This window comes from Saccopteryx leptura, chromosome 2, assembly GCF_036850995.1.
Source record: "Saccopteryx leptura isolate mSacLep1 chromosome 2, mSacLep1_pri_phased_curated, whole genome shotgun sequence".
NCBI lineage: Eukaryota > Metazoa > Chordata > Mammalia > Chiroptera > Emballonuridae > Saccopteryx > Saccopteryx leptura.
Window position 1 is genome coordinate 312,502,944 of NC_089504.1, and position 27,373 is coordinate 312,530,316.

At 42.2% G+C, this 27,373-nt stretch overlaps 1 protein-coding gene across 1 annotated transcript in view; it reads right to left on the reverse strand.

Annotated features, from left to right (window-relative positions):
- The window catches only part of DGKI (diacylglycerol kinase iota), a 356,858-nt gene that overhangs the window by 24,662 nt on the left and 304,823 nt on the right, over positions 1 to 27,373 (reverse strand). The window contains 1 exon segment of the mRNA XM_066362797.1: positions 20,115 to 20,140. Within this exon segment, the coding sequence (XP_066218894.1) occupies positions 20,115 to 20,140 (26 nt within the window).

Genomic DNA, 27,373 nt, shown 5'->3' on the forward strand with positions numbered 1-27,373 from the left:
ACTCTTCCATAAGTAGAAGTAATTAGCCAAGGAGGTTTGGAAAATTCTTGCCAGATAAAGGTAGGATATGAACAAAGACAGGGAAGTTAAAACTCATGGTGCCCGAGGGAAGCTGCACACAGCTGCATATTATCACATCTGAGGTGGAGAGTGAGTGGTCCCAGGCCATGTGCTGCAGTGTCCCAGGGACCACTTGAGTGAACACCATTTATGTCAAGAAAGGGCACTTGGATATTGTCCTGCAGGAGATGCGAAGCCAGTGAAGAGTTAAAAGTATATCAATGCTGTAAGCATGCCAGTCTGCCCCCACTCCTAGAGGCAGAGTTATGAGCTGCTCCCAGCTCATGTTCCCTGGATTGCCCAGTCTGGAGCCCCTTGCAGTCTCCACCCCAGACTCATTCACAAGCCTGTGATTTATGCTCGTTCATTTCCAGCCTCCCAGCTTCAAGTCCACGTGAACAGGTAGAAGATCACATAACAGAATCATAACCACAAATAATTTCCAATCGTGCTGGAGATGGGAAGCATGAATATTTATTTTTAAGTCAAGCAGTACACCCAAGGGTAGCTATTATGCAAACATTATCAGGCACAAGGCCCAGTTCTCTCTCCTGATTAATGTCCTTCCCCCTGAACACTGCTGTTGAAGGTTGCCTGTGCATAAAGAGAGTTTGTATCCATTAGTCTTCAATTCCAGATAATAACCTTCTGAAAGATCAAGCTTAAAAACCAATAATGAGTTGTTACGATTACAGTATTATTATCCCTTACTATTTCTTGAGCTCAGAGCTTGCCTTCTTAGCTTTTCCCAAAACAACTCTATGTGGCAGAAACAATGCCCCCAAATGCAAAGAAGCAAAGGAAGTCAAATCATTAATAGGACAAAAGGTTACTGAATAGATGAGTAAGTTCCTGCCTAATTAAATCACGTAAACTTGGGTAGTTAGAAAAGGAAGGGGGTGGAGAACTGAAGACATTGACATTTTTCAGCGGGGAGAAGGTGACACCTTAGTTCACGTGAGATGGTTTGTAGTCCCTTCAGTGCTATGCCTTCCAATAAATTGCTATCCAGTAAACATCCCAAGACAGAAAACTGGGATGAGATGTCAGGACTGTAGTCTTCCTTCTCTGTCACTGTTCCTGGGGTCTGGATTCCCAAGAGTCAAGACGTCCTCAGACATTCGGGCATGGAAGAAAAAAATGGCTCCTCTCACCTGGAATCAGTGTTAGGACAAACAGTCCATGGGGCCACTGGCTGGCGGGCCTGTTCCTGCCACGTCGTGCCCTATTGAGGATGTGGGAACAGAACCACAGAATAAACTCCATTCTCTCAGGGAACCGACATTTTGGCAAGAAGCCCAAATTAGGAAGGAACTGTAACCGAATCTAGAATCGGACGGTCTGAGTTTAAGTCCAGTGAGCGCCATTAGCTCACTGTAACCTTGGACAAGTTACCAAACTTCAGTTCTTTTATTAGGAACATGAAGATAAAATTGATTCATGTGAACCTATGCCTAGCAAACAAGCTCAAAGAACAGAGAATTTGACCATTACAGTCTTCTGCGTAGAACACCACGGAAAGATGATGTTTTTAATCCCTTTACACAGAAAAAATGAACCATTTTGCATCTGGGAAATAAGGTTAGACTAAGACCAATTCCAACTCGAGTATTTGGCATCTTACTATTTCCTTGGGGACAGTTTAAAGTTGGGATTCTTGCTTTGCAGATGAAAATATTTAAGAACAAAAAGTATACAGAACTTGGCAAAGCCACATATATGTTTGTAATTCTCAACAAATCAACTGAAATAACATTCTTATACACAGACTAGAGTTGCAACTCTGAGCTCTTGTGTCTGTTGAAGAGGTTTAATCTTCCATGTTTAGTTATTTTTTAATTTTTCAATCATTTTATTTCCAAATTGTTTATTTGTCTTTTGCTAATGATAGCAGTCAACTAAATCTTCTCTTTTAATTCCAGAAGGAAAAAATAAAGAGTAAAGACAAAAAACATCAAACAAAGAGAGACTTGTGGAGACCTAAGGGGAAAAACATCAGTTGACTCATTGGAAATCACAAATATATAAGGTCTACCAGAAAGTTCTGTCCGTTTCTATCACAACAAGTTTCAACATGTAAGCACATGTTATTTGGCGCATGTGTGCCTATTTTTATCACTTAATGTATACATACTGACATAGCAAATTAACTAAAAGTTGATTCACATTAGTCTTATGTGTGAAGCGATAGTGTAACCATGGCTACTGATAAAGTTCATTTACGCTACTGTATTTTGAGGACTCATCAAAAAATTGCAGAACTAGGCTGGGAAATTCTGTCACATCCACCATATTCCCTGGTCTTAGCACCCTCCGACTATCACTAGTTTTTGTCCTTACAAAATTTTTTGAAGGGCAAAAAATTCAAAAATGAAGAAGATATCAAACAAGCACTGGCTCAATTTTTCACATCAAAAGATAAAAACATTTTTCAAAAATGGGATATACAAATTGCCCTCACTCTGGCAAGAAATCATTAATAATAATGGCAATTATATTATTTAATAAAGTTTATTGACGGTAAGAAAAATTTGTATTTTTGTTTTATTCCAAAAACGGACAGAACTTTCCGGTAGACCTCATATATATGTCTGAGTTTGCCAAGTTCTGCATACTTTTCACTCCTAAATATGTTCATCTGCAAAACAGGAATCACAGCCTAGAACTACCCCTAGAAGTCATCATATTCCACATTCTGGAGCGATACTTAGCCTTGGACTAACCCTCTCTGTTCATAAATTAGGAGACTGGGTCTTGAAAGGTGACTTGACTTTTCCAAGGTCACAAAGTTAGAATCCAGCTGAAGGACAGAGGGAATTTTGTTTATTTTTGGTATCTTTTCTATTTTCTTTTCTTGTTTCTCATCTCTAGGTCAGAGATCTTTCCACCATGTAATTTTCCTTGGTTTAACTCACAGCAAGGTGAACAAAAGTTTTTAAAAAATGACCCCGAGTAAAAGTTTCATGAATGTATCACAAACTGAAGTCAAGTCAGCTTATGGCTTTAAGAGATCACTTCTTCATGCCACCAAGGGCAAATATTCTGTTCACAGTTCCCTTGGGCTGATCATCATCAGAGTCTTCATACTTTTCCTTTATTCAAAGTGACTTACTGCTTAGTGACCAGAGAGCCTGTGCTGTCAGCAGCCCAAGCACCTTTCTGGCATACATATTGGCATAATTTGTCCTTAGCAGATGCACTCTAACTTTTGTACTTTGCGAGCAGCCAACCATGGGACATGAGCAACAAACTGTGAAGGCTTAGCTCCCCAAGATGGGATTTAGTAGAATCGTCAGACACAGCGACATTATTCCAACACACATACTGTGGTTGTGCTAATTAGGACATGACTGTAATTAATATTATTTTACACAGTCATACCAAACAAGTCCACGACAAGGTGAGAGGAAGAAGGAATGACCTATTTCTAAAAACTTTTGCATTTTAATCTAGTTCTAGATGGGGGTTGTGACAATAGATGTGTGCCACATTATTTGTTAATGATAGGCTAAAATACTGAGAGTCTTTTATAACATAGTAGAAAAGTGCCGAGATCATTCTTATGATGATGTACCCATCTGTATCAGTTCTCTATTACTGCCTAGCAAACCATCCTAAAACATAATGCCTTAAGACAACAATGGTTTATTTTGGTCAAATATCTGCAACTTGTGCTGTGTTTGGCAGAAAAAATTTGTTTCTGTTCCACCTGGCATCACCTGGGGCAGCCACTGCGAGCTGAGAGCTGCATTGTCAAGAGGATCACATACATGACACATAAGTGGTAGCTGGCATCAGCTGGGAGGTTTGGTTCCTCTTGCGTGGGTTTCCATGGGCTGCTTGGGCTTCCTCCTGACGTGGTGGCTGGGTTTCAAAAACGACCTTCCCATGGAGACCCCAGTGGAAGTCATCTTTCCTTGGAAGTCACATAGGCTCACTTCTGCTGTAGTCTTAAGTTTGCCAATATCCAAGGCGAGAGGACATATCCCATATCTCACTGGAGAGAGAGTCCAAGTCACACTGAGAAGACCATGTGGGATGGGTGACAATACCGTGGCTGTTTGGGGAAAATACCATCTGTCTCATCACACCTATGCACTGTGATGTCCTTCAAGTCTGAGGATTGCTATGGACTTCCAATGAACATTGGGAAACGGCCATGAACAATTGCATCTGTTCTATGCCCTGAGTATCCTGGCAGAAAAATGAAAAAGACTGAGAACTGCTTATCTGAAGGACCAGTTTTCTGAAGCAGAAAGAAGAAAGGCAAGGGGAAGAGTAAGCAGACAACAAGTGTTTGTAGAATTGAATTAGGAATTCTAGCTAAGATAGCTCGATCTGGAATCCCCCTTTAACCATCAGATGTAAGAGGAGAGACTGCTTGGCTGGCAGAAGGAGGAGAGGAGGGAGCAATCACTCACTGAAATCTAGTCCTATACCACTCACACTCTGCCTACCAGCTTCCCCCTCAGCACTGAAATATGCAGTGGAGGGCGCAAAGCACACATCTAAGGCAGCTCACTCTCATCTTATCACCACATCATCCTTGGGATGAATCCATCGGTGGCATCTAAAGGCCATTCAACGCTGCAATGGTCTAATATTCAAACACCACTGGTGCCAAATCTCTCTTAAAGTGTGCAACCATAGATGGGAGACGAGACGTAAATAGGTTTTGCTTCTCTCTAATGACAGAATTAGTCCTCCAATTCAATTAGGCCCTGCTAATTGAATGCATGAATGTATATGGGTTCCTTCCGTCTGCTGCAGCAATGCTTTTGAAGCTAATATTAGCATTGAAGAGGTTTCCTCTTTGGAGGAAAAAAACAAACAGCCCCATCCACTGTTCCCTCTGGCAGGATAACTCCACCTTGTTGCCAGAGGACCAGGACGTGTCCCTTCAGAAACAGTCTGTTCCACTCTCCTTACTCACCGCTGGAATGAGCTATAAACAGCAGAGGGACCAGATGTCTCTCCCAAGCATCCAGTTTGTTTATCTGTTGTTGTGCAATTGTTCTCTGGTTGTTTCACGTGTCTAACCCTCATCTCTGCAATTAAGCCACGAAGACAAGGACCGTGATTTGATTTGATTTTCTCTCTTTGTTTTATCCAGACTCCATCACTCACTGAAAACTGCATGGTACAGGAAATACACAAAGTACTTAATAAGTACTCGGTTGATACTAGTGGCCTGGTGATTCAACTGGCTATTGTTTCAGTACTCTTTGAACCCTGGATCAAGCAAGATGTGCCAGGAAATGGAAAAGAACCCACTTTACTGACCTGTGCTAACCCGGCAGTTAATTCTGGAGTTGAAAATATTTTTAAATCTCTTTGGGATCTAATGGTGCTTATTAACTACACTGAAACACCATTGCAAGTAACTCAACAGCCTGGAAAAAATGCTTACATTATGGATCAAATTAGAGCCTTATACTAAGCAACAATGCATGTGTCTTCTTAGAATACCAGTAGCAAGCTTGAATCAGTGTCAAAACAAAATTCAGGGATTCATTTTCTTTGAGCATTAGGTTTGTGAAGACAAGGTTCACAGGTGAAAAGGTCAACTGCAATCATACTCTCCCACTGCTACAGTATGTTACTGTCATCCAGTTGTATAAAACTTGTGCCAATAGTTACGAGGGGAAGCAGAGAGTTTATTGAACATATCTTCTTAAGAATCTGTATGACTCAAAATTAATGTTGACTCTACTGATGACATAGTATCACCTTTGGATGTAGTAGGTCAACATTTTCTTATATACAGTACCACGTTCGAAAGTAATACCCAACAATTCCCTTAAAACTCAAAAAATATATAAATTCATTTTTTAGCATCGTTATGACAGAGTTCTATCAACTAGCTTTGTTCAATAAATGTTAAACTCCTACTCACAGGGAGGATTTTTCAAATTTCTATAAGGTTTTATTCTGATGACACCTTACTAAATTCATGAACCCAACATAATTCTATTACATACCACACTCTTGCTCCCTAACATTTGAATGGCTTCAGCAATGTAAGAGATTAAAAAAAAAAGGAAATCAAGCATTCTCCAAAGGTCCTCCCTCCCCAGATTGTTGAGAGAATTTCACTGAGATAAGCCCACTTCGTTTATTTTAGCTTTCCTGCCTTTTGGATGATAAAGCTATAATCCCGAGAGGGCAAGAGAAGTGAAAGAACGAATAAGGACTCTGTGAGTCTCCCAGATGCACAGAGGGGACCAAGTCCTGCCCTGAGCTTCCATGACCTTCCCAGAGGTCCTTAGAGAGAGCATCAGGGCCTCTGGCTTCCTTCTCGGCTCCCCTCCCCCCGTCCCAGGTCAGTGTGCATCCCTCCTACCATGGGTCTCCTTGTGTTCATGGGGTGCATTTTAGCAATGTCCTTCAGGGCCTCTGGAAAAAAACTTAGGTCAAAAAGTGTACTTATATGTCACTCACTGATAGCCATGAGCAGGACACACTGGAAAGTGATGGATGGTGATTGGTTTTAACCAAACATCAAGACTGCATGGGAAGTGGTGTATAAGGCCAGGATCCAAGTACAAATAAGTGTGTCCCAGAGCCCAGAAAGATGATAGCTTTATGGGTTTTCCAGTCATCAGGGCACACGTGAGGCCACACTTATCATCTCCCAGCAGCTCACTGACCGTTCTGTAACATGAAGGCCTTTCCCACTAAGCAGAAGGACAGATTTAGCCCAAACTAAACTGTAACAAACTTAACTCCGGGAGGAGTTAAGACAGCCAAGGTCACGTTCAGGGACACAGACCAGCAAAATGCACACATAGCAAAAGTGTACACTTTTTTAAGCTTCTAGAGTTGGCTCTCACCTCTCAGTGTAAATACAGACAAGATCACTGGTATCTGCAATTAAGTGATAATAAAACATGAATTTGGCATCTTCCCCATAATATCAGCATACAGCAGATAGTAATTGGAAACGTAGAATTAAGCATCATATTTCAGAGATGTGAAGTGTCCTTCACTTCAGCGCTATGCTGAGACTGACTAAGCAATTCAACACTTCAGAAGCAAAAATTATAAAGTATCATATATGGTTGGTTCCGAAGTTTGCTCCAAAGATCCAAAATAGAACAGGCTTCGGTGAATGTATAAATCTTTAAGGATATTTATGAACAGAGCAGATTTTACTGTCTAGTTGCTGTGAACAGAAATAAAATGAGACTAAACTTTTATTCTCCTTAGTAATGCATATATGTTCTCAAGAACAGTAAGAGTCTCTGGGAAGTCACATGTGTGTATTTAAACATCCCCATGTAGCCTGATTGCTAAAGCAATAGCGTGATGTGCAGAAGGATTTCCTAGGGAAGTTGCAAGGCATCATTCATAAAGGGAATGTTTGCATTGACAGAAAAGATGGGACAAGACTCTTCTGTACAGACCAGCCGGCAAAGAGTCATGGAGGAAGAAGTGACAAGCAGTTTCACTTGATAAAGGGGGGGGCTGTCTCAAATGGGGTATGAGAAATGAGTCAGAAAGACAGAAAAAAAGAAAAAAAATGGGGGCATGCTGGGAGAATACCTTCCAAGACTCCAAGAGAGTGATACGAGGTCAAAGACTTACGGTTAAATGTCAATGACAACCACTCAGGAACCCCATTTTCAGAATATAACCTTGGCCAAGACCAGTGGTAGTCAACCAGTGGTCCCTACCCCCCACTAGTGGGCATTCCAGCTTTCATGGTGGGTGGTAGCGGAGCAACCAAAGTATAAATAAAAAGATAGATTTAACTATAGTAAGTTGTCTTATAAAGATGTATTCTGCCAGACTTAGTGAAAATCCGACATAAAGTACTTGGTAAGTAATTATTATTATATGCTTTAACTTGCTGTAACTCTGCTTTATAAATTTTATAAAGTAAAATTACTTCCCTACTTTATAAATCACCATTATAGTGGAATCGGTGGGCGGTTAGAAAATTTTACTACTATCAGAGATACAAAAGTGGGCAGTAGGTCTAAAAAGGTTGACTATCCCTGGCCAAGATGATCACCCTCTTCCTCAAAGGAGAAAAAGGAGCTTAAAGCAAAGGGAGATCACTGGGAGGTCAGATGCCCAGAGGAGAACGACTTGGTGGGGCACAACTTTCTGAGAATGAGAAGAAGCCCCCGGGGTAAGCCAGGGACGAGACAAGGGCATGGCCAGGGAAACAGCCACAGCTCCACAAACAGTACGGCTCAAAGGGGGTCTTAAAAGGGGTTTCCTTTTAAAACCCCACCCTCAGTTGTTTTTGCAATGGCTGAAATAATTGCCCTCACTTACTGGGATGAGAGAGGGTATGGAAATGTCACCAGACTGAGCAAAACCGAGTGGATTCTGGCTGATTACAAATCCATTTTTCAATAACCCACGGGGCTTAGCTCTTTCAGGAGGAAAAGGTGTAAGCTGCACAATGAAATACTAATGTATTTTGCTCATTGTTCGGGAAAGCTACCGTGTGAAAGCGGCCCACGGCGTTCACACACGTGCCAAGTCGATTTCCATTCTTTCCGGAGAGCAGGCACGTGGTGAGGTGTGCCTACGGCAGTGCTGTCGTCATTGCCAGCAGAATAACACACAGACACCCATCGGCAGGAATCCGCACATGTGCCCCAGAGGGAGCCCGGTGTGGCTGTCTCCGAAATACCTTTCCAAAATTGGAGATGGCATTTTGGGGTTGTCTTCATGCATTTCACTACTCAGAACCCTTAGCTGTCAGCCAGCTCAGCTGGGCAGAAGTGACTTGCCCAGATTGCCCAGCCTGCAGAGGACAGAGCCAGGGCAGGGGACTGGTTTGTACCACTCAAGACCAAGGCTCTCATCTCTGCCTGACCCTACCATCCATGGGCAAGTGACCATTTGCCCAGAATGATACAAGTCACTTTCAGCCCACTGGGCTGTAATCTGAAGCAAATATTTACTTCCAGCAAATTTAGGAAACAATAGATTTGAATAACTTCCTAAATCCATGCAAATAGGCCACATCAGTTCTATTTCTAGGCAAACATATTCCCATGTTGGGCATTTAACCCTGAGGGCTTCTCTTGCTCTCTCCTGCACTTCTGCTGTTCTGCTCTGTCCCTTTCTTTTGTTCATATTTGCAAGCAAAGGAAGTGCAAGGCACACAACTAAATGTTTTACCTGCATGATCTTATTTAATCTTCATATTATATCTACTAGATATGGACTATTATTGGCATCATCCCTATTTCATGGATGGAAAAACTGAGGCTTGGTGAGGTTAAGTCATTTGCTCAAGGCTACCTAGCTAGGACGCAGGAAAGCCAGAATGTACACCCAGCATGGAAAAGACTGCCTTGCGAGCCTGTTTCCCCTGCAGGGCACTCCTCTGCCTCCCTTCTTTGACTGTACTGATTGGTCAAACACACTATAGCATCATTAGGTAGTAGGAAGAGGTCTTCTCTTCTCAATGTTTCCCAGGTTAGCCTGGAAGGGAGGTAGTTTTATTTTTATTTTTTGTATTTTTCTGAAGTTGGAAACAGGGAGGCAGTCAGACAGACTCCTGCATGTGCCTGACTGGGATCCACCCGACATGCCCACCAGGGGGCAATGCTCTGCTCATCTGGGGCATTGCTCTGTTGCAACCAGGGCCATTCTAGCGCCTGAGGCAGAGGCCATGGAGCCATCCTCAGTGCCCGGGCCAACTTTGCTCCAATGGAGCCTTGGCTGCGGGAGGGGAAGAGAGAGACAGAGAGGAAGGAGAGGGGGAGGGGTGGAGAAGCAGATGGGTGCTTCTCCTGTGTGCCCTGGCCGGGAATTGAACCCAGGACTCCTGCACGCCAGGCCAATGCTCTACCACTGAGCCAACTGGCCAGGGCTAAAGGGAGGTAGTTTTATAGTTGTCTCCAAGTCGCACACTTTTCTGGCTCTGACAAGGAAAGGTGCAGAAAATAAAGTTACCGTTCTGTGGAAAGGACACACTAGAGTCCTAACTGCTTAGGGTGTTATGAGGGGTCACGTTGGTATGGGAACGAAGGTTGTATGATGCTAAGAAAGTCACACCCTAAAATTCTGGCCACCCCAAATGGACCCAGAAAATAAGGACTGACAGAGAAGGCTGGGAAAAACAGGAAGTGTTTTGTTGACTTGACAATTCTGTAAGAACCGGACTGATAAGTATTTTCGCAGCTCTGTCCGGGATAGCACAGGCTTAAGTCACCATGACAGACAGCCTAGGTAAACAAAAACGCACCCAGAAAATCCATGGGCCTAGCACACACAGGTTGGAGTTGCCTATCTAATATTAACCTTCTAGGAACCAAATAAACAAGTAATGCCATCTAATAGTTTGCAACTGGTCATCAGGGGAAGAGATGCTTAGGCTAACACGGTGATTCAGGGCAACCCATCACCAGTGCCTCCACACTCCTTGCCTTAAAATGAGCCTCAGGTGGAGCATACTGGGGATGAAGTTTTCATTGGACATCAGGGTTTCTAGTGAAATAGAAAACAGACCAGTGGAATAACAATTATCCTCACATAAGGACTGTACTGCAAAAACTTCAGGGGAGCTGCCTAGCCCCTTGATTACATCGGCACTCATATAACCCAATTATCCTCATATTATTATCTTTATAAATTTGTATTGATTTTAGAGAGAGAGGAAGGAAGAGAAAGAGAGAAAGACAGGAACATCAATCTGTCCTGAATGTGCCCTGACTGGGGATCAAACTAGTAACCTCTGCACTTCAGGAGGATGCTTTAACCAACCGAGCTATCTGGCCAGAGCATTTATTTATTTACCAGTATCCTCTCATATAGTAAATATAAAAATAAGGGGATATTTCAAAATGAATATGGAGCAATAAAATATCCCCTAATTTTTGTGAACAGTGTATCTTAAATAAGCACAGTACACTTTAACAAGGAAGCACAGTTGGACTTTTCATTTTTACTATCAGAGATAACTACGTTCACACCAAGTCAGGCATTCTCCATTTCCTTTTAAACACTTATCTATAGCGAAAGTGACTTATCTTTAGGAATGAAATCCACAGTGGCATCATTGCCAGAGGATCCATGACGTATCATCTTATTTGATGACCTTTTCTCCCATCACATAAAAGCAAACCAAGAGGTTAGCCTTCCTCCTGCCTTCTTTTTTTTTTCCTGTTACTTTCTTATTTTGCAACGTCTTAAATACTTTAACTTAAATATCCTCAGAGGCCAAAGGCAATCTAAAGCAAAACTGTGGGTAAATTTTACTAACTAGCACCCCCCCACACATGTAGCTATAATAAGGCTTCAAAAGATAATTAGATAATTATCACCAACAAAGCATTCCAAAGTAACCCAAAGGATCAAAGGATTATATGGTTGCAGTCAACAGTGAGAGTTAATAAAGGGGAATGAGAGAGAATAGTAGGGTCAGGACTCAGGAGGAAGAAATATAACCTGATTTGGGAAAGCTTAAGGGTTTTTGTTTTGTTTTCTTTGCTTATTCTGTTTTATTTTGTGTTTTTAATCAGCCGTGATTGTCTGTCTTCCTGGGATTGGTGAAGGAAGACTAGCCAAGAAAAAGAATGGTGTCATTTATCCCCTTCCTCTCACACAGTCTTGGGGAGCGCCCTGGGAGACCACCATTGAAGGTCATCCCTTTAGCACATTAGGGACTAACTCTCTTTGGAAAAGAACCAGGACTAACCTATCTTCTACAACAGGGAACAACATTAAATCAGGCTACAACAGAATTCAAAGATGTGCATTGGAGGTTTCTGTGTGTCAACACCACATCCTGCAACAAACCTAACAGTGAGACGGGTGCAGAGGGGATCAATACAGCGTAGAATGGGGCAACATCTCTATTCATGGGGTTTATAGTGAAATAAAAATGGCAACACTATCTACCCACGGTGTGTTTGTGTGTGTGTGTGTGGAGGGGGGGTAGTTTGGAATCCACCCAAACAAAACAGTAAGTGAATAGAGAAGGAGAAATCCTGGACATTTGAGTTGTTAGGAAACTTCATCATTATTTGTCCTTTGACTCTAGGGAGATGGTTCCAAGACACAGGAATTAACGAGCAGGGGGTGAGACTTGAATGAAGGATGAGGAAGGTGGTCAGCCAGAGAGATGGTGGGAGCTGATGTAAACAGTATGGCCCAGTGAACCCAAGGGAGATGGGACGGGAAGAGGAATCTACACACAGGGAGTAGAAATAATTCACTAGAGCAACATGAGCTAAACCAGGGTGAGAAGAGCATCAAAAATGAGCACTAAACTGTTTGACTCTAATTAAAAAGCCAATGTGGGATTCCCTACTTAGACACTGAATAGGGAGCTAGAGAAAAGAACAGTGTAGAGACTTTGCTTTAGCTAGCCCAAAGTCCTGCAGAGTGGTATACTGTGATGGGCCATATGGAAAGCACTTCCTAGCAGGGCGATTAAAGATCTACAGATGGTTTCATCCATATTATCAGCCAAATGTAACTCATCATTTTGATAATTAATAGCTTATGGAAAATAAAAGAAAACCTTTCACTTTCTTAATCAACTCTACTATTTTGATCATAATGGTCTTTCTACTGTGATTTTTTTCATAAGAAGTAGCTAACTTTTGAGAATTCTACCTTTTTAAGAATGAGTGCTCTTGACAAGAAATGAGATCTCTGTTTCCTTGATTAAGGAAGTATGGGGGTAGATGTGGATCAATACTATATCTTTGAGTCCTGACCAGTGCAGTGGATAGAGCGTCTGCCCAGCATATGGACATCCTGGGTTTGATTTGCAGTCAGGGCACACAGGAGAAGCAACCATCTGCTTCTCCCCCACTTCCCCTCGTGTAGCCAGGGGCTCAGTTGGTTCAAGCATGGCCCCAGGGACTGAGGACAGCTCAGTTGGTCTGAGCACATCAGCCTCAGGCACTGAAAATAGCTCAGTACTCAAGCATTGGCCCCAGGTGGGATTGCTGGGTAGATCCCAGTTGGGGCGCATGTGGGAGTCTGCCTCACTATTTCTCTTCCTATCACCTAAAAAATATACTATATCTTTGAATTCTTTTTCTGTGTCAAGGGTACTGCTCACTGATATGAAAAAAAAACAAAACAAAAACCCTCATCTTTAATAACCAATTCCACTCAATAATTATAAGGTCTCCATTCAGCAAAAATAATTTCCTACTACTACATGAGCCCAAATCGCAGCAATGCTGTTGAGAGATAGTATAGAGGAGAGGCTAAGAACAGGATCTGGATCTAGGATCACCTGAGTGGGAATGTGGGAATTAGCTCTAACCCTTACTAGTTATTCATGTGACCTTGGCCAAGTTACCTAATAGACCTGTGCCTTAGTTTCACCATATGTAAAATGGAAATTATGAAAGTACTAGCTTTGTTGTGAGGATTACATATATGCAATACAATACATTTAGAGTGGTTGGTTAAGTATGCCATAATTTGGTGTAGTCTTAAAGGAGTTACATATTTTAAGCTCTCTAAACCTCAACACAGGCTTACTTTAGAACACTTACTTCAGGCATTTATCTTTAAGAAATGCTGATCATTTTTTCCTTAACTTTTAAGTACATATAAGAGTATATTATGCCAAATAATTTCAATTTAGTTTGCTCAACATCATAAAGCTATCGTTTCTCTTTATACTGATTCACAGATTTATGAAATATCATAAAAATTGCAACATAAAGCTTGACAAATTGCTTCTAAAATTTATATTAACAAGCACAAGTTCAAGCATAACCACGATGCTCTTGAAGAATAAAAAATTTTAGAGTACATGCTCTACCAGATATCCAGATTTATAGCACAGTTCAAGCAATTAAAATAATGCAGTATTATACAAGAATAGATAAATAGGTCAATAAAACAGAAAAGAGAATTGGTAAACCCATATATATATGGGGAGACAAACAGGCTTTGCAAGTCAGTGAAGAAAATAAATGGTAATGACGATTATGTGTGTTAAGAAAATAAAAACAAAATTGAACTTTTTACCTCTCATCAAACCACAATATCAATCCCAAGATATTAAATGATACAACATGAAAGGCAACACTATAAAAATTAGAGAAGAGAATATGGAACCATATCTTAAATATCTTTATGATTATGCTATGAATGTATTTCTTTAAAGACTATACCAAAGATACAAACCATGGAGAAAATATTAATAATTTGACTACCTTAAATTAAAGACTATCTAGTCCTCAAAAAAGTATGAGAAAATAAACTACAAACTGGAGGAAATCTGCAATACATACAGTCAACAAAAATTTTTTATCTAGAATACATAAAAATGTTTATGCATCATTAAAAAAAAAGCAACCTAGTGGAAAAATTAGATAAAACAAGAGTCATTTCATAGAAGAGCAAACACAAGTGATGTATAAGTATTTGAAATAATGCCCAATCGGATGTCTAATCATTTCATGCAAATGAAAATCACAGTGAAATACCATTTGACACTCCTACTAATTTAGCAAAGAAATTTAATCAGTTAATATCCAGTGTTGGTGAGGATGTGGATCAATGGGAACCCTTACCCTCTGCAGTTGGGAGTGTAAATTACCATTATCACTTTGGGAATTCGTTTGTCATCATGGGATCAGTTAAATGTGTGTATAACCTACCACCTAAAAATGCCATCTTGGGTTTAAACTCTAGAGAAATCCTTGCACATGGGCACCAGGAGGAGTTAGGAAAAAGGATAGTATTATTGTCCGCAATAACAAAAATATAAATAAAACAAAACTATTCACGAGCAGAATGAGAAACTAATAAATATAGTCTTCATCAACAAGGATGAATTACAAAAACATTATTCTGAACAAAAGAAGCAAATCACAGAACAATTACATTAAAATTTAATTTATGGAATTTCAAAATAAAACTATACACACGTGTGAAATATATATACATATTGTATATATATGTACACATTCATGTGTGGACTATGCATCCATGTAGTAAGGTCATAAACATATCGGAATAATCATTATCTCTTAGGAGAAGGAAGACAATGTACTTAGGCCACCAAGAAGGTTCCAGATTCCTACAAATGTCTGTGTTCTTAGGCTGAGTCCACAGTAGTTCCTTTCGGTTATTTAAACTGAGTCGATACATTTCATTTTATACATCTTTATAAATATGGTCTATTATAATAAAAGTAGATAGGTTATATATTTATATTAGAAAAATGAATCTAGGATGTTTGAGCCAAAGGGGTAACTACTGATGCTTTAACAAGCTTTGGGCTTCACCCCAACATGCTTCCTTGCATGACCGACTGCAAAGTATAAATGGCTCCAGCCTAATGGGGGACTCATCCTTGGGCACCCACACGAGTGACTGTGGCTGTTCCAGTTTTATTTCCATTTGCCCCTTACTCCCATCCTCATTACTGTGCTGCCATAGCAACCATATAGCTGCTGCAGAATGTGAGAGCCATTATTGCCAGCAGGGCTAGGAGATATGACAGAATAGGGGTGCTGCTTCAGACATCCTGGGAGGAATCAGATTGTTGGAAATTCCCTTCAAGAAAGCCACTCTTGCCTCTTATTCTGTAAATGAACAGACATGACCCTCCGGTGGCGCACGGACACAGGGAGAAGCGGCACAGAGGCATTCTGGGAGGCCCGTGACATCAGCAGGCTCTGAGGATGGAACAGAATCTGCGAGCTGGGAGCCAGCAAAGCACTCTGGGCACAAGAAGTGGCTTCAGGAGCAATTTAAACAATGAAGTGACAGGCACTACACGCAGAGGGAACTCACAGGACCGGGCAATCAATCACTGCCAAGCGTCTCTTCTGTCTCTTCTGACAAGGAGTCAGACTCCAGCTTCCAGATGTAACATTAAAGCGTAATGTTGCCCCTGGGATGGAGCATGGCAGGTTTCCCTGAAGCTTCGGTTTCACTCAGTTAACTAATTAGGAGAGAATATGACACTGGTGGTTATTTTTTTTTTCCTGCGGGGACAGATCCTTCCCAGCAGGAGGGAGAAGTGGTTGTGTTTGTTCCCTTTTGTTTTGTCGTTAAAAAGAAATGACTGACACTGTAGTAGATAAACTCTTGTTAGAGAGATTTCCCCCCTTCTATCATTCTATCAACTCATTGCTGCCCATCATTTTGCGGAGGACCTGGTGGGTCAACAAGCAAGTGTTAGAACGAGGTTTGAAAATCCATTCTGACCACTTACAAGCTGTGTGATCATAAGCAAGTGCTTTGAAGAACTCGGAGCTTGTTTCCCCAACTAGAAAATTGAGCTTAAGATCTACTCTGCTTTTTGTGAAAGATGAAATGAAAAATATCATCACTGAAGCACAGTGTCTGCACATAATAAGCACTCAATAAATATTAGCCTGTATTTTTAATGACTCTGAGGCTATGGTATATAAATGGAAACATTTTACATTTCGTTTATGCCTGTATTATCAACTCTACGTGACCACACATCTAATCATACACAGAACCTTCCTTCTAGTTTCGAGAAGCTAAATTAACCATTTTACTCCTCTTTACCCAGATGTAAAGCCTTCCAATGAAAATTTCAGATTTAATAACAATGTTGAAGGAAACAGTTTTCCACCACAACCACTACCACCTTCCCCCCCTTCTCCCCCTCTTTCACTGGCGCATCTTTTAACTTTCCAAAGGTAGCGCCAATGCCCAGCAAACATCAACAGTAAACACAGCTCCTGTGCCCTGCGGGACAACAGTAGCATTATGTGTTGGGGATGCTTCTTAACAAACTGGAAAGTGACTTCACAGGCGAGTTCCCATTTGAAGTCACAACAACCCCATGATGTGGGCAGGGTAGATACAAAAAGCCCGGCTTTATAGACAAGAAAACAAACTCAGAAAGGTAAGTGACAAAGCCACGATATTCAAGCATACTTTCTATGGAAAGGTCATGTGTGGGATTTGAGATGCCAGGGTTACTGAACTTTGGAAAATTAGATTTTTCTTAAGAACGAAGTCTGTTTTGGAGATAGCTGAAATGATCAGTTTTCAGAGGGAGAAGTATGATCATTAGGAAGAAGCAAACGAAGTAGGAAGTCAAGAGGAACAGGATTTTCTAGTCCAGTGTCACTATCATTTGTCCACTGTGCCCCAATTTTTCCAGCCTTAAGTTTGAGAAAGCAAAAATGTCACCTCTTATCTGTCATGCAAGTGTTCTGCAGTGTCATTACTGTGTACCAATGTAAGCTTGATGATACGATAGTCAAGAGATTTTATGCTAACCACAGAAAATACAATGTACGACCATGAGAAAACACATTGTAAGCGCTAGTGAAATATCTTGGTGATAAAGAAAGGAATGAGAATATTTTCTAGGGATATTTTCTAGGGATATATAGGCTAAATGATGAAAAATTAGGTAAGATTAGATAAATTGGCATTATACTTTTACAGTTCGTGTTTATATAGTCTGGGAAAGTTGCAGAATCAAACTCAGAGTAATGAACACGTAGTAATTTTTTAAGCCAGGAAACTATAAATGCCTTCTAATTTGGCTAATGTTTCTTTGACTAATCACATATATCAGTTCTTAAAATAATCAATTCTGAAGTAGTGCTACTAACACTGAGCAGTCTTTCTGGTGGCCGCGACCTTTCAGGACTTCTAAGGACACCGACATATGCTCACTGACGGTGCATAACCTTAAGAATCCCTGAGAGAGACTTACAATTCAGAAGTCCCCTTCTCACCTTTCACTAGAAGGGGGATCCGTTCTTACTGATTGGAAGGAAAAAGCCAACAAAGGTCATTGAAGGGAATCTTAGTTAAAAATACAAACCAAACACACACTTCTAGTTTATCATTTCAATCAGGAAGTCCAAGGACCTCTAATTTTGCAATAAAAAAAAACTAATCATGCCAACCCCAATAAGCACAACAGCATATACTAACCGGTCATCATTAGGTGGTCGACTGCCTAATTCTGACTTAATGGTCCTAGACACCATTTGCTACATGACTCATCATAGAACATGAGTGAACTTGATTCGAACATTGGGAGAAATTTTATACGACATCAGAACAGGCCGGCCTAAAACTTCCTCACACTCTCCTTAACATTCATTTAATAAACATCTTAACGTTTTCTACTTGTCGGGATCTATATCAACCTCACTGTCTAACAAAGGAGACGGGCCAACCAAGCATCAAAGTCATGTGTTAAATTCTAGAACGAAGGACAGTATCTGATACAATAAGCGGGCCAGGAAGCACTCGCAGCGGAAGAGACAATGAACAAGGCCTCAAACGGTCAGTGCACTGCGTGCACGGCAAAAGGGAGGAGCCATTTCCTATTAGAAAGAACAGTATGGCTAACAGCAGGGAGATGTGATAAACACGGAGCGTTCCAGAAATGAGAAGCAGTTCTGCATGGCGAGAGTACAGAGCTTGGAGAGAAGGGAAAAGATGCCCAAAGAAGCAATAAGCAGTAGAAGAAGACAAAGATGCCATCATTTAGAACTTTCTAGTCCGTGTTAAAATACAGCACTGGAAAGCTGAATATAATTACTGGTCTCCTGAAAATATTTTACCCCATGGGCAATGGGAGTAGATTTTTACTCCAGGATGGTCAGTTTGGTGCTATCTAGGCATGCGTGAACTATAGGCAGCAATCTGGAGGTATAAATAGCAGGTAAAAGACAATTTAAAAAATCCAGGAAAGGGCCCTGGCCGGTTGGCTCAGCGGTAGAGCGTCGGCCTGGCGTGCAGAGGACTCGGGTTCAATTCCCGGCCAGGGCACACAGGAGAAGCGCCCATTTGCTTCTCCACCCCTCCGCCGCACCTTCCTCTCTGTCTCTCTCTTCCCCTCCCGCAGCCAAGGATCCATTGGAGCAAAGATGGCCCAGGCGCTGGGGATGGCTCTGTGGCCTCTGCCCCAGGCACTGGAGTGGCTCTGGTTGCAACATGGCGACGCCCAGGATGGACAGAGCATCGCCCCCTGGTGGGCAGAGCGTCGCCCCTGGTGGGCGTGCTGGGTGGATCCCGGTCGGGCGCATGCGGGAGTCTGTCTGACTGTCTCTCCCTGTTTCCAGCTTCAGAAAAATGCAAAAAAAAAAAAAAAGAAAAGAAAAAAAAATCCAGGAAAGGTATGGAAAGGCCCTATCCTAAAGCAGTGGGGATGGAAGAGAGAATGGAGACAAGAGAAAGACAAGAAGCAGAAAGACCAGGTAGAAACAAGGGGGTGAAGAAGCAGGCTTAAAGAAGCTCTCATGGTTTGTACTTGGCTGGCGGAACGGGTCATGGGGCCCTTCGCTGAGTGAGGGGCTGCATACGGGGAAGGCCAGTAGAACTCTTAGAGTCCTAGTCTAGCCCTCTTTCATTAGATTCATCACATTTTACCTTGTATGGCAGTAGCTATGGGTCATTCCACCACCCTGTGCCCTACCGGACCCATAAGTTCCTTGAGGGGAAAATTTCTGTGTCATACACCACAACAGCAAGTTTGTACAACATGATTATACAGCATAACTGACCCATGGTAGACACTTACTGAACGCTTTTGAATGTTTGATTGAATCAGTGAACAGCTCCAAAAGTTAAATGTAACAAGACCATACATTTTATCCTTTGAATGAAACAGTTGTTCCTTAAAATACAAATAACTCACCTCATCTGGATAGCAACTCCCACCACTTACCAATTACCTTCATTTCAGACCCGTAACACCCTGTGCAAACCTCAGTGTCCACACCGGGAGGGACTTTCAGGAACATCTACTACAAACCCCCGTTTTAAAAACATCTGTAACTCAGAGAAGTTGTATGGCTAGCCTGAAGTCACAAAAAGTTTCTGGCAATGGGACAGAAATCAGGTAAACTGCATCAAGCTTTAATACTGTCAACCAAAATGGTTGCGGCATATTCTAAGAAATACAAGATATTAAACTTAGCTAGGATGACTTAAGTTTTTAAAAGCACTTTACATTTCACACTAAAAAGAAATGGGTACAAGACAAACCTCTTAGGGATTTTTCTTAAATAATTCTTCCCTCTTACAGTGAAAGGCAAGGACCAGAGCTCGACTTTTAATCCTGAATCAGTATAATTAAGACAGATTCTTACCGTGATCTTCTGAGGAGACGGGTGACCTAAAAGGAGATAATAAGCATGATAAATCTTTTGCTAATGATACTGATAATTACAAGTACAACAACGATCAAAAATAATCTTATAGAAATACTATCCCCAAAGTTCAGTTAAATGGAAATTTCAATAGAGTAGATGGTGTAATTAATGTGTTGGGTGCATGGCATAGTCTAATCAGTAACTCTCCTCAAGTTGTTCCAATCGATAACTTCCAAAGCTTACCTAGACTGGTTGCGGGTTAGACATCACTAAAGTGTCTACTGCATGGTGTCACACAGGACAGTGCGAACCTAGTCACATCTGGATTTATCACACACACAAAAAGAACTCATCAATTGTGCTAACAGATGAACTCCTGTGAGGTCAGAGGGTCACTAAGTGCTCCATGTCCGGGTCTCCAGAGAAAATGACAGAGATGTAAATAAGCACTAGACTGAATGTCTGTAGGTAAAAACAAATCATGGACCAAAAAAAGGGAATCAAAGAAATGATGGGCACCCTTATCATTATTGATTTTTGTCCCCACTCTTTGTAGAATTTAACGTTTGGATGAGACTGGCACAGACCCTCTATTTCTGGCTGTATGTCTCTAAACCTGTGAGAATCAGGATGAGGAGAGAGGTCACAGAACTTTTATAAAATGAAGACTTTTGCATACAATTCGGGTTCCACTCTAATTACGACAGATTCCAATGAGGCATCATCACATCAGCGCCTTTCACAATAAAAACCTTTTTCCTTCCAAGGTTGACTATTAATGGAGTTACTCTGAGCAATATACAGATACAACCTTGTGGATGAATTTCCCCTCAGGTTTGAAGGGTACAAACTTGCTACTAATTCATTCTTTTCAGGGAAGAAACAGAGACATATCATATGGAATTCAGGGGTGGTAGATTTTTGAAAGGGAGAGCTAAAAATCAGTTGGGAGAAGTCTTCTCCTCTAAACAATTAGCCCGGTAGAGGCCATAGCAGGAACACAACCGAAAGCCAATGAAAGAACCTGGCAATAGAACTACCCATTGCTATAACCACTATTTACGAGATGTAATGGCAAAGTTGGGAAAAGAATGACTTAGCGGATGCACAGTAACTGAAGGAAAAGTTTAGCTCCTTTGAGATGCCAGACACGGCTTTACTTTACCCACGGATCAGTAATATTTTTGTCCGTGACATAAGTGAACCAGAAAGCGCAAAGACACAGCAAGGTCATCAGTGGAAAGGTGTGTCATCATTTCAACCTACGGGTCTCTTCAAGTAAACTGCTGCATGTAAAAGTGACGGACGGTCCCAAGATTCAGTAGAAAGAAAACTGGTATTGGGCGATGGACACAGGGAACAGTGAAAGGGAACCTAATGACACCCTAAGTTACCACAGCAGAGCCAGCTGCTTGAGAAGTACCATGGGGTCTCCTAGGCTGGCTCTGATCTATCCTCCCCTAGTCCATGCTGTCCACACACGGGTATTCCCCACAAAGCTGTGAGCCGCTTGAAGAGTAGGGCCAGGTCTTATTTAAAACACAGTGGCCCCATTCAAATGCTGGATTAACTGCGACATCATTCCGGTGCTCCTCAAAAAATGATCACGTCTCCTTCAGATGCCCTTCACAACCAGGCCGCCAGCTCCTAGCCAGCTGTGAGGGAAGAGCTTGGGGAATGAGCCTGAAGCTCCAAACTGGTGACAATGTGGCCACTCTCAGAGCCCAAAGCCACCCAGCACACCTGGTAATAGAGACACCCACAAACTGCTTCACAAATAGGAATGGGTAAAGATGAGGGTGTTAGATAGAGGCAGCATCAGATTGAAAGGTGAGTCCTAAGAAAAACATATTGAAATCAGGTGAGATAATTTCTTATGCTGCCCAAGGCATAAAAAAAAGAGTCAGGCACAAGGAAACTTCTTTACTCCTGGTATTTTCTGATGAAAAGGAAAAAACATCTCAGATTTTGTTTGCAATTAATTTCTCACTGAACTACAGGAACGAAGAAAAACTCATGAAAATGAACATTGCAGTGTCTCAGGTGGAGGGTTCGGACAGTAGGGTTTGTGGCTGCCTTTTTGGAAAAGTAAAGAACTAATCTGAAATCTGAAGTATTCCAGATGGCTCGGTCCAGGTCCCACAGGGATGTGTTCTGCGGTGCGTCTGGGCAGTGGGGAAGAACGATCGGTTTCAGAGTGTTTTCTAAGGATTAGTCATGTGCAGTTTCTGGCCTGAATGTCTCCCACACATGCCTGGATTTGTGGAATTTCAAGACATATGGAGTATTTCAATCCTCACTCAGTATTTCACCTTGCCTCGTAACAAGTCACTCAATTATACGACGGAGACGTGGACCTCATACATTATGCCTGGACATGGGCATAAAATGTTTTACAGAACTGAGCTCAGGAGGCAAGAAAGATTGTGAAATCAGCAAGCTAAGTAGTTGTGGTTTTTGTTTTTTTAAACAACAACAACAACAACAACAACAGAGGGATTGGATCCCCGGAACAAATCCTCGTCCTCAGCCCAACAACTGAGGAATACATAAAAGCACGTGGCTCCCCCTCCCCACCGCACCTGGGAGGTTTGCGGCCCCGCCCCAACTGTTGAGGGGCCCCCACACTCACTTCATCTGGGAGAGAGCACAGGCTGAACTGTGACGAGCGTTCAAGTAACTCCCGGATCGAAAGTTCTCTCCCTCACCGCTTTCTTGATCACTAGTCTTTTATTGTAGTCTGTAGAATATTTGTAATTTATTTGTCTTTTTCTCGGTCTTTCTTATATTTTTATTTATATTTTATTAAAATTCAGCCACACAGGCCCTGGCCAGGTGAATCAGTGAATGGAGTGTTGACTTGGTGCGAGAGGTCGCAGCTTCGACCCCAGTCAGGGCACGTGCGCGAGGCAATCCATGAGGGCACAACTAAACGGAACTAAATGAAACAACGAGCTGACGCTTCTCTTTCTCTCTTTCTCTCTCTCAAATCAATGAAAAAATTAAAAATAAAATAAAACCTGCAAAGTAACACAACAGAACTACAGCTCAAGCACTGCGTTTAAAACTTTTCCTTCTATTATATTAAACCTGAATAGGTATTGTTTGGGTTTGACTCTTTCTATTTGTGTTGAGTTAAACCTGGGTAATAATTATTACTTGAGACCCCATTAAGTCCCAGGTCTTGGGTCAAGTGATTGGGGATACAAAGTGAACAAGACATCAAGTTCAAGGGACTGATAATCTAGTGAAGAAGAAAAAAGATGTAAACAAATGGTTGCCATTAAGTGGGGAAAAATCTAACGATCAAAACATATATAGGCCTTGGCCTGTTGGCTCAGTGGTAGAGCATCAGCCCAGTGTATAGAAGTCCTGGGTTTGATTACTGGCCAGGTCACAGAGGAGAAGTGCCCATCTGCTTCTTCACCCTTTTCCCTCTTCTTTCTCTCTGTCTCTCTCTTCCCCTCCCACAGCCAAGGCTCCATTGGAGCAAAGTTGGCCCAAGCGCTGAGGATGGCTCCATGGCCTCTGCCTCAGGTGCTAGAATGGTGCTGGTTGCAACTGAGCAACACACCAGATGGGCAGAACATCGCCCCCTAGTGAGCATGCTGGGTGGATCCCAGGCGGGCGCATGCGGGAGTCTGTCTCTCTGCCTCCCTGCTTCTCACTTCAGAAAAATACCAACCAACCAAACAAACAAACAAACAAAAAGCCCCATATATAAAGCAGTATCAGAGAAGAGAGGGAGACCAATTTCATCCTGAGAGAGGGAGAGAAGGCTTCAGAAAACTGAACTGGGCTTTGCAGGATGGGCAGAAGCATAGTAGTAAGTAAGAAAGAAGCATACCAGGTAGAAGCCACAGGCATGAAAAGGTGCAGATGAGGATCTCATCATCTGTTATCAGATCTACGAGTAATTCAGCATGGCTAGTATGTAAAGGAGCTGTTAAAGACAGGGCTGGAGACATAGAGGCAGGGCCGTTTCATCCCAGACAGAACTCAGCCTCGCAAATATGAGCAATAACCAAAGAGGAACCAGCCCCTCTACACAAAAATGCCCAAGAGGAAAGCAGGACAGGATGTGCCAACATACATCGGCTGGGAACATGCTAAAAGGACATGGCGCTGAGTGGGAAAAACTGTTCACAGATTTCCAGGAAGTTTAGAACTGGAAAAAGAGAAGGAAGGAAGGAAGGAATAAAAGAGGGAAACAGCCTTCCCCGAATGGAAACTTGAAGAAGAAACTACAGCAGAGGAAACGAACAAAGGTTCGCCCGGACTCCCTGAACTAGTACATTCTAGAGAAAGTCTGAGGGCTTTTCCTGTGTCACCACCGCACTGGAAAACGAAGAAGAGGAGGAGATGAATAACAGTTAGCAGTATATTAAGAAATGATCCATCGATTTGTTCATCCACTCAAGCTCTGTGGAAGTGTTTTGCTTTTTGATTTACTTTTCTATAATTCTGGACTGGAAGACTTGCTGGTGAAAGTCTGCTTCCAAGTATAACCAACCCCAAGTGGTAGAATATTCATGCTTTTTCTTTCCTTTTAAATGAAGGCAACACTTCTCAAATTAGGGTACACTTGGGAACTTGAAAATGAAGAAAAAGCTCCAGGAAAACAAGATATTATTTTTAGATGGGGAATTATATAATTTAACTGGTAAAATTATAATATTTTTAATTTGAAACCGGCACAGCCATATTTGGGATGCAAAAGCAAAGAGTTGCTTGAATTCTTAAAATAAAGCAATAAACTTAAAAAAATATATATGTGTTTAAAACATAGTGTCAGGCAATGTCTCCATGGTGCCTTATTCTATTCTGGAATAGGGATGTTTCCAAAGAAAAGTCTGAAACTATGAAACAATCCACCTAAGTATATTTATAACATCTTGGAATGAATCCTTTTCTATAAGGTTACTGTATGAAGATATCAAGAGTCTTAGGGAATGGGACATTACACACACATCGGCTAGTGGCTACTGTACTGGACAGACCTTGACATCACTTAAGACACAGGAGTCTCTGAGACACTCAAAGGCTGTTATTTAGATCGCTTGCCATCTGCATGTTGCCCTTCAAGCCTTCTAATCTTCCAAGTAGATCAATTCCAAGGCTTCAGGACAATGAAAAATGTGCTCGGTTTTCTCCGAAAGAGCAAAACGGTGTTATATTTATGAAGGCAAGAGAGTCTTTAAGAAGCATTGCACTTCTTGCGATGTTTTATTGTTTTTAATCAGCAAACCTGGAACTGAAAGGATGGGCATTGTGACTATTTCAGCCTTTGCCATGCAGCAAGATGCTTTGTGATACGTTTTAGATGCACGCATTTCTGGGCGAGCTGGATGAAATTCTCTCAACCTACAAGCTCATCCTAACACAATAGCTTTTTAATTTGAACAGTGCTATCCTGACTCTACTTTTTTCCTTTTTACTTTATATATAACATTTTTCTTTTGTTTTCATCCCTTGGCTTTGATTCATTAGCATCCATGTTTTCCCTACTTGGCTCTCCTTGGAATTTCTGTATCGCTTCCTTCCTTGGGGAGAGATAGGAGGTCTATCCATTTCATTTAATTTACTTGTTTTAGACTATCCATTTTAGATAACCTTTCCTAGAGACAGAGGATAAATTAGATGACTATTGGGGACCCATCTACGCGGGTCTATTACTTTCTGGGAAGAACTACTCCACAAATGAAGGTCTGTCTCCCTTCCCAGTGTCCCCAACACACATACTCACTACTTAGCATTCATAAACCATCACCTGGCAGGGAGCTGGCCAAGAGATGGAGTCACATGGAGGTGAACTTAAAGCAAACACATGGACCGGGTAAGCTCCAAGACTGAACCAGCTACAAGAACAGAGAGCCACATTCCCAAAACACTCGGCAATGGAGTATTTCCCTAACACTGTGGATGGGGGAGGGGAGCGCTGATCTGTCCATACCAACTCACAGGCCTGCAGGGAGGCGCCAGTCCTTCACTTCCTGGCTGCCATCATGGCATTACAGAGAGAACAATGGAGGATGCCAGGCTGCACTATAACAGTGCCATCTCTCCACTCGCTTGGCACCCCACCACTAAACTGTTCCTCGGCTGTGAAGTCCCCAGCAGGGAACAAAGAAGCACTCACCTTGAGAGCAATTCTCTTTCGTTCATCTTCCTTTTCATGCCTGCCTTTCCTCTCTGTCCCCAGCTTTGGGGGGAGCCCTACAAAGCGCTGTTTCCTATGAGCATGGGGTTGACCTGCTTTCCCACTCAGGAGGAAGCAGAGCAGCCTAGGGTTTCCAGCTTCATACCCACTCTAAATGCTCCCACTCTCTCTCTTTTGGCATTCTTCCTTGGTTTTCTGTCCCTCTCCTGACCACAGCCCTGAGAGCCCCCTGGGCTGATCTCACCTACCTCTGTCACACTTTGGTGGGATCCAATCTCTCTGTAAAGCAGCCTCCCACTAGGGACATTCAGGCCCGGGCAAAATCACCCAGGTTTGATTCTGTTTCCTGCCTGAACCATTATTGCTGGTTGTCTCTGCCAACAGGCTCCTGAGAAATGGCCCCCAATGGACCCTGCTTTCTCGGCTGGGCACCCCTTCCAGGCACATTTCAAGAGTCCGCACCATGGCTGCACAAACACCACCTGCACTGAATGTCTTCTGTTTTGCTTCAAAGTGATGATGCTACTACACCCATTCAATTTATTTCCTGTGGATGGACAAAGAATTGTCACAGACATCAAGGAAGCCCAAGTATGATTTAACGTGATTTGAAAGCCCGGCTGTGTAGATGACCGTCTCTGGACAATAGCGTTTCCCCCTTGAGTTACCTTCCAAGATGTGCACTGCATAGGGGGTTGCTATGTCCAGCCGATAACATCATTGTGGGGGCTTGAGGGAGAAAGAGTGAGATCACAGATGTGGGTGACACCATGACCACCGTTCCTCTAGCCCCCAAAGCATCTCTCATTAGAACCCCAAGCCCCTTAGCACCGAGCATCCCCATCAACTCTACAATCCTCCCTTTGTTTGCTCTCCCTCCCTCTAATTATGAATATTGCTGGGAAGACAATGCACAAAGCCTGGACCGTAAGAGAGAGAGCCAGCGAGAGCGGGCGAGAGAGATGAAAGTTACAGCAGCCACACAGAGTGCCATTGAAATGAAAGACACACACACTCGCTATTCAAGTGGCCACCGACCCATTCAGGGACTGCCAAACAGCTCAAAGGTAACATTCACCACCGACAGAAGGGAGGG